Genomic DNA, 13522 nt, shown 5'->3' with positions numbered 1-13522 from the left:
AAGAGCTAAATGTGGCCACGAGGCTGATAAGCCTTATCAGCCTCGTGGCCACATTTAGCTCTTTCGCAGAATAGAAGCAGAATTTAGCTCTATTGCAGAATAAAATACATAAATGTTGATTTCAAATTTTTCGATTAATATTGGAACGATAATGGAAGCCACAACTGCGGCTGTAGGATGTGGCAACTTCATCGCTGGAGTTAGAAACACGACTGTTGAAACATACCGTCCAACATGTGTTATGCCCGCGGCATTCTTTTTGTTATTTGATACTCACAGACTGGCTTCGATGTTCCACAGTCAGCGTTGATGTCCTTGAAGAACCGCTCAAGAAGAAACGTCTCATCGCATCTTTGTCTTTCGAGTATTTCCGGAACACAAGTCTTGCTGTATTCCATAACACTAGAAGAGATAAGACCTGTAAGTAATCTCCGAAATTACTGGGACATTCTGACGCCATCTCATGACATCCCTTGATTGAGTCACGCAGAATAAGCAGCACAGTCAACTGCACAGGAGAGATGGAACAGTTTTTCCCGGCATTCGAAGCGGCGAGCTACCTCAAACGTAAATCCAGATAATTCGGAAACAGCCAATTTGCGTGGCGCTAGGAACTTGACTATTAGGAATAATTTACCTTCTGACAACATGGACAGACCCCCTCGCTGCTTTGTTCACCAGACCTGTATCAGCGGCCGTGTTCACATTAACTCGGCAGAGCAGGTCCAATTGACAGTCGAGTCGGGTTGAACTCATCCCACGCGGTTTACATGAACTCTCTTCAGCGAGAGCCGATCGCAGCGACGCTCCGCGTCCAGTCGAGTCGAGCCGTGCCAGCGCAGAAAATGTGTCTCTTCGCTTCTGTTTCTGTACCCGTCTGCCCGTCCTACGTTGAGCAATTGCTGTCTCGGACGCAGCGACACGATGTACTCGATCCCGCAGCTCATTCGTTCCGAGCTGGACCAGTCGTCGTTTACATGCACTTCGTTGGTCGCGTGGAGCGAGTCAACGCGCCCCTGTTGTCGCGCTGACGCTACTCGACCCGGCGCGGAGTCAACTCGACCGAACAGCGTTTACACGAGCAAATGGAACTCCGTTCGAGCTCATGTAAACCTGGCTAGTGTGATACGTGAGGGGTGAGAGCTGCCACTGATTTGTTTGGTGTCGAGATAGAGGAGGAGCAAGCACAACAACTATGATACCGGGGTCTGTTGTGGTTGTGGAAGGCGCAAGGTGGACTACTATTCTTGGGTTAGTGAATGCTGAGGACAACTCAACTCGCGGTGTCGCTCCGGCAGCAGAGGGACGTAATGGTTGACTTACGTAAAGCTGAGGTTGTAGTCAGATTAGCCTGCGGAATCATTAAGCCTGGCCTCCGTGCAAATTGGCATACGATCACAGAGTACGTCAGCACACAAGCTAAGCCAGCTACTAGTCCTCTGTGCCAGAGCGCCACCGCGTGTCCGGATATCCTCGGAATTCACTAGTCCAATAATAGTATACCTTACGCCGACCAGTAGCTCACCCGCTTCTACTGAATTCCCGTTCTAACAGAGCTGTTCGCATACTTGTGTATATATACCGTTTCTCTTCTGTAACAGTTAAGGGTATTTGTTCGCAACCATATCTCCCAACATCAGGAGCTCCCCAGGACTCCAACCGCGGGCCACTCTTCAACGTTTTTGTCAACGATCTCGTTATGTGTATCCAGCATTTTAACTTGCTACGGTATGCCGAGGATGTGAAATCGTTGAAAGTAGTCTCATCCCCATTGGATTGCGCCTTGCAACAAAGGGACATCGACCGTGTTATCCAGTGGTGACGCACGAGCAAACTTCTAATCAACACAGGTGTGTTTCTCTCGTAAAGCCAACACAACCTGTTATAAACACTGTTCCAGCACAAATGTCATCTCCAGCGCTAACTTGGTTCGTGAGCTCGGTGTCACGTTCTATTCGAAATGCTCCGCATTGCGCACTCTAGGACTCTGGGACATACAAAGATATTCCCAAATCCTGATGTTGTTGTATGCCCAATATAAGGTCTATGTTGACCCTCACATTGCATACGCATCCATAATATGGAACTGTCTAAGTAACCCTCAGCGCCTAGAAGCTGACCAAAAGAAAGCGCTCCACATTTCACACTACCTATATTTCGGTTGCACCCCGGGATTCCAGACGTACAATTATGAATATCTACTCAGACACGTTGGTCTCATTCCCCGTTCAACTCAGCGCGACATTACCGATGCCACTTTCTTATACAAGTGCCCTCAGTCTCGAATTGACCGTCCACAGTTGCTATGATCTCTGCTTTTCGGTATTCCAGGTGTGTCCCCCCTACGGAAGCATCCTACATTTTTTACCCTGATGTATTTAAAGGGGACACTATCTCGCGAGGCAAGACCCTCGAAAACTCGCTGTCATGTGATTTTTTTTTTCTGTAACACTTCCCGTTCTACTCCAAAAGAGGTATCTAAAGTTTTCCATTTGTGAAGTTCACCCATTTTGCTTATGCCCATTTTTCTTTTCCTGACATCCTGCAGTTCTTCTGATCAGTATTGGACATAATTCCATCGATCTTTTACTCAGCTTTTTGCCGTCCTTTAGTCCTGTAATTTCACGTATGCGTAATGTAAAATATGTTATGTAAGACGTGCCTGTTATTTTAGATATAAGCAGTCTATCCACCAACGCTATTGTACATATATTCTGTGGCCTACGTGTGTATTGTGTAACCTGTGAGTATATTCTCCATTTCTTGGGTACCTGTCGTTTTCGGCATTATGTAGAACTTTGTGAGTGTGCGCCAATACCGAGGCCCTCGAGGCTGTTTTGGGCACATAATAAAAATGTGTGGCTGCAGTTGTTCTGTTTTCTACCATGTCCCTGCTTTCATGCTGCTATTCGTCATCATGAACATAATAAAAAATATTATTATTATTATTATTATTATTATTATTTGATAATAAAAAGCACAATGAAGACAGCTTTTTCACCAAACCACACAAACTTGGCTGCACTAGACAGAACAGAATAGTAACTGTGGGTGAATTAAAGGGGAGAAGAGCAAAACACAACGTTCCATGTATTCACATAAGCAAAGTTCACTCCTCCAGGAGAAGATGCGAAAAAAGTCACCGATTTTAGCTACCCCGTAAATACAAGTGATATACGTCCCCGTCCTGTCCCGTCCGTCCGTAGTCTTCTCGTGAATATGGACATGGGAGAACTGATGTTCTGAGGCTGGAACAACATAGAGGGGACAAATACATACAAAGCCTCCGTTAGTCTTCTCGTGCCGTGCTAACCTGCGGTAAATATCAAGAGGCGCAGCCGCAAAATAATTCGTACCAGACGACACGGAGATGCGTTCCAACGAAAAGTCAATATTCATGGTTTGAATGCTCAACATAATGCACGACGAAACTTTTGCCCCCATGCGAGTATTTTCTATTTCCATTTTTCTATTTTTCTTGAGTTCTCCTCCACTAGAATGTTCCACAGGGATGACGGGAAGCGCCTATTGTATCAGAATTTGTGATATATAGCATGGATGTGCAAGTGGATGCAACCCTGTAGGACATTCCGAGGGCAGTAGAAAGAAAAAATCCTACCCGGTTCGGCATCCCGGGATCCACATTTCGAAATCCTGATACCACGGGATTGTAAAAACGGCTCGGGATCACGAATCCTAGGATGCCGATAACCCCGTCCCACTTTTTTAGAAAAGGAGCTTTTTAGGAAAAGAGCTTACCAACAATGCAGTTTGGATGCGTCTTGCAACTTCTGATAATTGTTGTTGCACGTATTCTTTGCGCTGTCTAGTAATCCTGTAGGACAGATGGCACCTGAAAACGACAGATATGATTTCGTTTCATCGATGTTTTCGCCGCGCGGAAACTACGGATTCCATGTGGAATGGTACGATGACCGAAGAATACCAATGGGCAGTCCTGGGAAGTAATCTAATCAGAAATAACTATTTTTTTTTTTCTTTATCATGGGGCTCCAAGATCCTTGCGGCTTTAAATGGACAAATCAGACAAAGTGAATCACAGGGAACAGTACTGCAAAGCAACAACACGGGAACGCAGCAGAATAAAAGTGACGCGGATTGGTAGCACTACAATCGAAATGAAGAACGGAGAACAGTGCTGAATGGTGCATGATTTACAACAGAGGTGATGGATGAAGGTAAATAATTCCACAGTCAAAATGAAAAGAGCTTCTATGGGAAATGTACGGTTCATATTTGTGAGCAGCAGGAGCAGCATCGTCAATGATTTTTTCCATTTCCAGATACTCACATGACTCGGTACCGAGCAAAACCTCAACTCAACATCTGACTATTTTACTGGCCACACGTTCGGCTCTCAGCACCAGAAAGCTTTTCTTGGTCCGTAGATTGCATGTTCTTGGAGGCAGACACAGGGAGCCAATGTTGTATAAATAACCGTGCAGTTAATGAGGTGTTGCAATAATAATTAATAATAAATACAGATAATAATTATAAGTGAATAATACTAATAACAATAAACGGCAATACTTGATTTCCATAATCGCCACATAAATTTCAGCACTGAAGATTGACATTGCCCGGTATGGGATGTGATCGCAGACACGTCTCAATTACCATTGCACATGTTACTCCTCCTTGTGTTCTTGACGCGTGCTGCACGTTCTTTGAATCTGACTTAAAGCTGCATGCTCCTTGCTTTGAAGCTGTCATGGTTTCTGTATTTTGACGTATTAAACGGCATATTACGAGAAAGACTCTCATCGCCTGAGCTGAATAGATTGTTTCTCTGGAGAATTTCCGATTTTTCGAGAATTCCCGACATAACTACTACAATGTAACTACACACGTGCTCACCCAGCACCTTGACCTGCTCCCAAGGAGTCCCATTGAGTTGCAAGAGGGGTATCGAAAAAGTATGATGTTCTCCCTGAATGGTTTGTACCCTGTACTACTCTTTTCTCGAAGGTGAATTAGAATTCATCGACGAAACAAAATTTTCCCAATATGCCTTGTTAGCTTAGTGACGCGTCCACCTGGCTTTTGCACACGATTTTTAAAGGAAAACAGGTTTTGTGCAGTTGCATGCCTGCGGAAGAGATTTCCGAGATCGGTTCTGTTCCCTTGTGATGAAGTCATTCGCCTCATTAACACTCATATCATCATTGGACGATGGCAGACTAACAGCTTTCGTTTGAAAGGGGTTACAATCCAATGTAGAGTGCGCGTCGTTAAATTATCTGTTACCTGATACAACTTTAAAACCACAGAAAGTAATCGCAACCCCGAAGATTCTGATCTGTTCATGTACTGGATTCTTCTTATTATTACTGGACCATTACACTGAAGTGGACCCTTATATTTATAGTGGCAATGCCCCCATACACTTGATGGGTTGCACAGCGTGAAGTCAACACAACAGACGAATTGATTAGCACTCTTCACAGTACCCTATCAAGGCAAATTTTAATTGCAACTGCCTCAAGAGGTGGCTTCAGTAGATGTATTACAGCAATTGTTTTAGATTTAAGGATTGTAACACCACCAGGTGAATATGTTGCATCTGCACGATCTTTTTGGAACAGGTTATAACACCAGAGTGAGTGTGTTTGTTGAGGATTCAGGTAAGTTTCTTGTAACAGAGAAGAGGAATGTGCCATACCTGTCTGAAATATCATTTAAGTCATAAAGGTTGGCGAAGAGCCCTCGACAATTCCACTATTTTGACAAGGTTGGTTTATTATTACGCCGATTATTATATCGACGAGGATCGACATAGTGCAGAAAAAAAAGATGAAGCGTGCAATCCGGGTCTGCGTTAATAAGAAGAGTGTGCTGTTCAGAGAGAATATTTCTTTTTGGGGGTTGTTATTTGCTGCTTCTGAAGCTTTGTTTTTTGAGCAGTTTCGAGTTTCCAGGCGGTATATCAGAGAACGAGCCACTCGCCGATAGATTACCCATGGGCTGTCTTTTGACTAGGCGCTCGTGCTTGTGATTCAGCTTTACGAGCTCGCCTGCCATCACACTCCATCGAGGTAACGTCAGCAGGTGGTGCCTGTGAGAATGACACCACCGAAGAGGCTTGTGCGACAGCAAGCACTTCTGCAGCAGAAGCTGGCGTTTGAGGAAGAGGTGAGTGTTTTGTGCTTTGCATTATCCTGTTTGTCTGTGTTGAGCAAGAGAATTCTGGGTTTCTAGGAAGTAGGGCTGCGAAGGATTTCTGGAGCTGGAACGAAGACAGCTTTTCTTCGCTTCTGGATCGCTTAGTCTAGACGTGCGTCACCTCTTTCTCGAACTTCCGTTTTGGACAAGACTTAGAGTACGAAGAGTGATCACCTTCGCAGTTGACGCAGTTATCTGGCCCTCCTCAAGCAGCACACAATATTGGGCCCATATTGGTTGGTCATCGGCTATACGGGTCCAATATGGGACCAGTTTCGTCAAGGTTTTCCGCATATGAGCTCAAACTGGGCAATATGGGGCCCATATTGCCCAGTTTGAGCCACTATTGGGAAAATCCTGGCAATATTGGCCCCATATTGCCCGTGTAAACCACGTATTGGCTGAAAATGCAAAAATGGTACCTTCCCGCGTTGCACAAACGCCCAAGCAGCACGACAAGATTGGACGTTGAAGTGTATGAAATGCCCGATTCAATACGTCGTTACATCCAACAACTTCCCGCAGATCATAGACATTCTTGAAAATAATCAACATACGGGGCAATCCCATTGTACCATTCACTAGAACTTGACAACTCAACTTTCCATTTTCTGGAAGCAGGCGACATCTTGCTTCGCATGCCAATGCCAATTGGTCGAACCGACTGAGAGTAAGCGTGGCCGTTTCTAAAAGCTAAATCACGCGTCATACAACTAATGCGCGACAGTCGGATCGGACGTTTCATACGGGCTAAAATGTCACTGGCTCTAATGATAATGGAATTGTGGCTAGGTCAAGTAAAAAACACAATGTTTGATAGAAAGGGATGGATCTTAGGGATGGAAGTTAGGTGCTTTCAAGTAACTGCACGCTGTGTGAGTTGCTGAGGCGTATGTCCGTCACTGTCACGAAAGTGTACTCCTTCGTACTCTCGGAGCTGGTTGGAAATTCTTGGTTCATGGACTATCGCGATTCCAATGAAGGCTCCTGAGGGATGTTTGGCATTATTGGCAGTTCCGTGGGACTGCCTGCCTAGCACTAGTCCATCCTGCTCTTCATTTTTAGGACGAGACTTTTTTCTAAATGTGATGTGCGCAAGCTTTCGGGCGTTCTGGGGCGATGCTGTGTTGTTTTTATAATTGTATGCAACGTGGTTCAATGCGATCTGCAGAAATGAGAGAAAGAAATATCACTGCTCAATATTAAAACGGATAATGCTTTATTATTACATGGACTCCCCTTTGGCGTTGCCACATAAGTATTTCCAATATTGGCGCAAAATGGGCTGGCCAATATGGGCAGCCCATATTGGTACAATATGGGTTCTGGTTGCACTCCCCATATTGGTCCAATATTAGCAGTCCATACTGGACCAATATTGGAAATCTTGGCAGCCCATATCGGTCCAATATTGGAGCAATATTGGCGTGCTGCCCGGGTCCACACTCTTTGAAATCATGGCCCTGCTTCGTGCATATAGCACAGCATACAGATCCCTACAAGCATCGGATGGGTGGCCGAAGCTATAGGAATTGGAACACCCGAGCGAGTTTAGCACATAAGGGCGTAGATCGGTACAGATATAGTCTACCTTCACTTTATCTGGAAAAGTGTGGCTATTGAAATTAAGAACGGGGTCTCTATTGGTGACAATGATTGCTTTTGCATATTTTAATTTATCTTTTAGGTTCGCCAAAATTTCCTCAACAGAGATATCGATGATTTCCGGAATAGCTCTTACCACACAAACGATGCCGTGAGGCAGGGATGTTTCTAATCATTAGTTCTTTGGTTTCGAGGATGTGGTCGCTGCACACCCCCTGATGCACATTTGATCAATATGCCCCTGAACGATGTTTCTTAATTTCTGTAATATCTGGCGAAAGATATGACACTGCATTCTGGAGAAACAACGACGACATCCTTCCAGAGGTGTGTGACAACTGTACAGTATCAGATATTCCTGTTAAAGAGGTTGGTATTCATAGTTGTCGGGATAGCTGGTCCCGGAACATTTATTGTGTCTGATCAAAGCATAAAACTTTTTACCCATTTCAGGTTTACCTAATGAGTCTTCCGATTGGTCACCCACACTTCATAGTCACACAGGGAGAAGCTGCCAGAGTTATGATCAACCCCGATTGAAAAAAAAAAAAAAAAAAAAAACAGAATTATTCTGGTATTTGTGGTGTTCCTAGACTCTTTATGGTGTTTGTAAAGTGCACATCAAAACTGTCTGGTGCGACACCAGGCGATTCTGGTGATGTGAGGTTCTCCTGATGTGCACACTTACTGGCATGCTGTTTTCGATGTCCACATCAGACTGGCCAGCAGTGACACCAGAATGCTTCTGGTGCCCTCTAGTATGCTTCATGAACGAACCACAGTGACATAGTATTTTAATCTAACCGTTAGCGCCGCAATACCAAACTCACGTGAAGGTCGACATGGCGTGCCAGACGCCGCATATTAGTGCACTAACCAGATAACATCACACCTGCTCTGTTTACAAGTGCGATGTTATCTGGTGAGTGCGCTAATATGTGCCATGATCGAGCTCACCAATACGTGATGTCGACCTTCATGTGATTTCTTAGCTGGGCCTGAACTCACGCCGTATCAGAAGATTGTGATTATGAGTTTCAAGACCCGAAATGCCAAGCTATGCCAGACATACAGGCCACAGGGTGATGGTCCTATTGAAAGAAACAGACTGACCAACCAAAACCCCCATCACCCCATCAAAAAAACCACCGCCACCGTTCAAGGCTTCTACCCTTCGCCTCACGTTCTCTCGGCAAAGTACTTATAAGACCTTGGGACTAGGGGGATAGGGTCCGCAATGGCGCCACTCAGCAAGAATCGGCGAATATTAATGCCCTGCTGACAAGGGATAAAGTAACATGTATATCTTATTACACAGTCTATGCCCCTTTTATACCATGTGTAAGGCACATATCATAGATGGAAAGGCTCTTATTCTAGCTGAGGGTATAGTACGGACCTCTGTGTACGTGATGTGTATAGTTTCAGTATTTTATAAATTTTCACTTATAGGACGTCTTCTACCACATGATTTTTATAGAGAGACATAATCGCAGTTAAACAGAGTTAGATGATAAATACAGATGTCGATAGCAACATCTTAATGAGAATGGTTAGTAACTGATGGTAGCACGTTATCTGTGCGAAATTGTCAAATTTAGGCAACATCTCTCTCAAGGTAGACTCACCGGTGAAGGCGGCTCCGCGATTGTCGAAGCCGCAGCATACCATATCAGTATCCATTACCCAACCTATGCTAGACCTACCCGTCCTTGGAATATAGCTCATTGCTTTGTGTTTTCAATCCTTTATTGTTCGCAGGCCAATACTACTACGAGCGGTAGTGCTGCCCGGATAGTTTTTGGTAGAAGCTTTCCCACATGTTTTTTACGTGTGGTGTAATGTGCACAAACTTTTTTACTGCAGTTCATACACATGCTTGGTGGCTATGCCAACATATTTGACGTGAAACGGCCTTCGAATCTGACCGACACAGGGTCAAAATGAAAACGTCTACATAGTCTCGTCTTTGTAGGTCCGGAATTCCGTGACATCCGAGATGCAAGACTGCTGTCGTTCAATTGGATATATAGTCAACTCGGTCACACGAGCATGAATTCACGTCGTAGTAATTCCTGTCTATTTGTTTAGAGCTTGTGGAGATCAATCGCCTTAAGTAAGAATGGGCTGTCTACAATACGGGCAAGTGGCCTCTAGACGATATTTCTTTGCGAAGTATTAAAATAAGTGTGCAAAAAGGTTAACAATTCAAAATATCAGCCGCCGCCCACGTAAGAGCGAGCCCGAAATACGGATGGTGCATATCACTGGAAAGAGTAGCTGCTGCGCTCTACACCCGCAAGGTAATCTCCAGCGCCGAGCAAGTGAGACCGTTTCGGGTGCGTCTCAAAGTTGAGGCGATGTGCGCGTTAAACGACGCCGCATCCACCTCAATGGATGGATGCCTATATATTGACATTCACTTTTGCTTTCACGTTATTTGACGTTCAACTAATAGCCGTGCACCATGACAACGTCCCTGCCCAATTTATACCCTTTTCTTTCCAATGCGAAGTTGTGTCTAGACGTAAAGTAAAAAAGCATTACCAACTTCCTGCTTGTAGTCATTGTTGCTATTAGAAGTCGTTTGTTGTTAGCTAGATTAGGAAGTCAACACTGTGAAATACGTTTCAAGACCAAGGTTCACATACCACTGCAGTATAAATTCTGGTCGCCCACAGGCATAAGAACCATTTCACCTTTTGTGGAGGTATACACAAGACTGCACAAGTTATAGCACAGGCAATTTACACCCTGAGAGGTATAAATACTTCTAACGACGTTGACAAGCGCATCAAATGCCAGCACAACCTGAAAATTTGTATACCACTGAACATACATACCCAATGACCAATGTACCAGTCAAAATGTACATGTATACTGTACTCAATGTGTATACTCATGTAGAGCATACAAGATAAGGAGTGCCAAGATGATGTTCCTATCTTATCTGAGTACCTGATATATACATATAGCAGCTGTAAACCATATGATCTGATAGTTACAGGTGCCTTTGGAGTGGCACCCTACAGGCACAGTGCCATCTATATGGTGCCTAACAAGGGTTTCTACATGTGTAAAAAATAACGCGAACCGCTAAAGACGTACAAGGGGATGCCTCAGGACGAGAGCCGCTATTTCGAATAGTTCTGTTCGAAATATTGAGGCTCTGGGGCTCTTCCTTTCTTAGAAGGTTTCCTGTACTGCATAAACTAACGTAACTTTTTACCCTCTGAAAATTGAACCCTCTGAACAGGGGGTTGTGAGGGGTTCAAGGTTTACAGTGTACGATAATATTTTTTGTACTACAATCGACATTTATTTAGGGGTCACCAGGCTAAATTTCTGGGCTGTCAAAACCGTAACGCAACAAGTAAGAAAACACAATTGTGTTGAGAAACTGTTGATGTAAATCTATACAAGTTTTCCCTTTTATTCGACACAGGTATTTCATAAGAAAGCTGTGAGAGCAGCGCTGATGTCATCTTTGGCAGGTGTGTTATTCGGCCAGGTGTACTGCGTGCAGCACAGTGTATGCTACTACTGCACGAGAAATTGATAACAGTGCGTTCCGCATAGATGTCTATTGATTTTCGTGATTTCTGGTGGGAGCCTAGCTTACGTTAGGTTAGGATAATTCAAAAAATCGCACAGATTCCAACACTTCCAAACGCAGATTCCAAACACACCACGGAGCTTCGGACATCGGACGCGGTCTATGTGAAAGCAAGCTGGAAGCTGTCGTGGTCAAGAACAACAACGTGATACCCGCCACCACAAAGGAATAAGGGGCTTGGCTCATCATAGTTTCGGAATGGGTATCACAAAGCCCTTCTGATCTACTAAATGGTCAGTTTTAGTACATTGGATGAACTCTACGACAAAGATATGCGCGAGAAGTGACATCCGCATTTCTGCCTTGGACTCGACTGCCTTTTCGCAGAACGCATGGCGCTGGCGGAAGGTACACGTGCTAGTGAGGGAGGCAGGTGTTCCTAAAGATGGTGTCTGTGTGTTCTCAGTCGAGGGATTTCAGAATAACGTGTGTCACCATTTTAGAACGGTGTGTCATTTTCTATAACCAGAGCCTTAAGGGAACTGTATCGGGGTCCGGGAAACCGCGCTAGAAAATACACGAGTCCTTCACGAAATTATGTGCTTGCTATGAAATATATTTTTATTTTGCCAAGCGATCTGTCTGTTGCGGTGGTGAAAGCCATGTTCTAGGGCAGCGTCCATGGCTGACCGCACACGGAAATGTGCCAATCCTTGATTTAAAGCGTCGAAGGAAAGCGCCCAACGAGAACGCACAGCCGGCACCGCGATCCGAACCTCGGTCAGATTCCACTTTCGGCATGTAAAAGCGTTCGTCTTTTCGACGGAGCTAGGGCAACTGGAGATGCCAGTGAGACACGAAAACGAAAAGAAAGAAGGAATGAAAGTACAGGACAAGTATTTGTACTAGTGTCACAGTGAATAAATCATGAAATTTCCTTGTAATTTCCTCCGTAATTCTTGTAATAATTCCTCGTTTTAATCCTATCTTATATGACTGCTCTACTGCAACAAGAGAGACCGGTCAATATGCTTGTTACCTGTTAGGATTTCATTTTGTATCGGAACGTTTTTTGCTAGGAAACCTGTTTAAATGACTAAGTGCGTGTTTAATACGCACATGTTGGCCGATGTCGCTGTCTTCACTACAACCGTTATTGTGGGCGTTACTGTTTACAAAAATGCTCTTAAGCGAATTGAGGCTCTGACGTTGGAAACAGTGAAAGATCAATGGACAGAACAGAAAACAAGCTGTGCAAGATGGGGCTGATTTTGGTAGCAAGCACAATGAAAAGAGTCTATTTAGCGGATAAGTTTGAACGCTATGTTTCAAAGTGTGAATGAATGCGCGATAAAATATAATATCCGCATTTTGGAATCTTCATGATGAGCCAATATGGCGACATTTGGTTGCGCTTGCGTTTCCCAACATCGACTGCATTACTCGCAGTTATGGGTTGCCATATGGACAAACGCCTGGTATGCCACTACTGTCCCATGCGCATGCTGCCCACTAACGAATCAGACGGAAAAAAAATAACAGCAAAATGAGCGCACACGAAGAACAGGCATTGTTCAGATGTGTCCTGTTTCCTCCCAGTCTCGTTTTTGTCTTTTTCTTTTCTTTTTCTGCGTGTGATGCACAAGCTCACGGGGGTGGGCAACGTCACGACTACAGCTATTGGGGAAAGTGCGTCCTGGGCCGACTTCGAAGGGAACTCTGCCGACATATATATCACAGCGTCTCAGGGACAACCCACGAAAAACCGGGACAGCACAACTGACACCGGGATTCGAACCCCAGTACCTCCCTGCCTGACGCCACAGGGCCACCATACCCAAAGTTGACCAATCGCCGCCGACAAAAACGGCACTGGCGTAGTGAGTACGTAGGTACATGTGCGGTCCTTGTTTTGGTTCACTTGCAGAGCAAACGTTTGTCAATTCATATATCGAGGTTCGTTCGCTTCTCGGCTGTTTCATAAGGACGATGGATTTCAGTAATGGACGTTTCCCAGAACTTGCACACACTGCCCTACGAGTATCCACCTGATCGCATAAGTCGCCTGTGAAGATGACATCACTGCTGCTCTCACCGCATTTTAATAAAATATGTACCGAATAAAAAGCGCCTTGTATATCAAACAATTCTACTGTTAAGAGGAAATTTAAAAAAACT

The 13522-nt window shown here is 44.5% G+C and overlaps 1 protein-coding gene across 1 annotated transcript in view; it reads right to left on the bottom strand.

The window, feature by feature from the left end:
- Positions 1-13522, bottom strand: part of LOC135375664 (uncharacterized) — a 118909-nt gene that overhangs the window by 26838 nt on the left and 78549 nt on the right. The window contains exons 14-15 of the mRNA XM_064608328.1: positions 3760-3853; positions 278-402 (exon numbers count right to left, since the gene is read on the bottom strand). Coding sequence (XP_064464398.1) covers positions 278-402; positions 3760-3853 — 219 coding nt within the window. The remainder of the gene's footprint in view (positions 1-277; positions 403-3759; positions 3854-13522) is intronic.

Source organism: Ornithodoros turicata, unplaced genomic scaffold (assembly GCF_037126465.1).
Source record: "Ornithodoros turicata isolate Travis unplaced genomic scaffold, ASM3712646v1 ctg00000914.1, whole genome shotgun sequence".
NCBI classification, from domain to species: domain Eukaryota; kingdom Metazoa; phylum Arthropoda; class Arachnida; order Ixodida; family Argasidae; genus Ornithodoros; species Ornithodoros turicata.
Note: the sequence above shows the minus strand (reverse complement) of the source record. Positions and strands in the feature narration are given on the sequence as shown.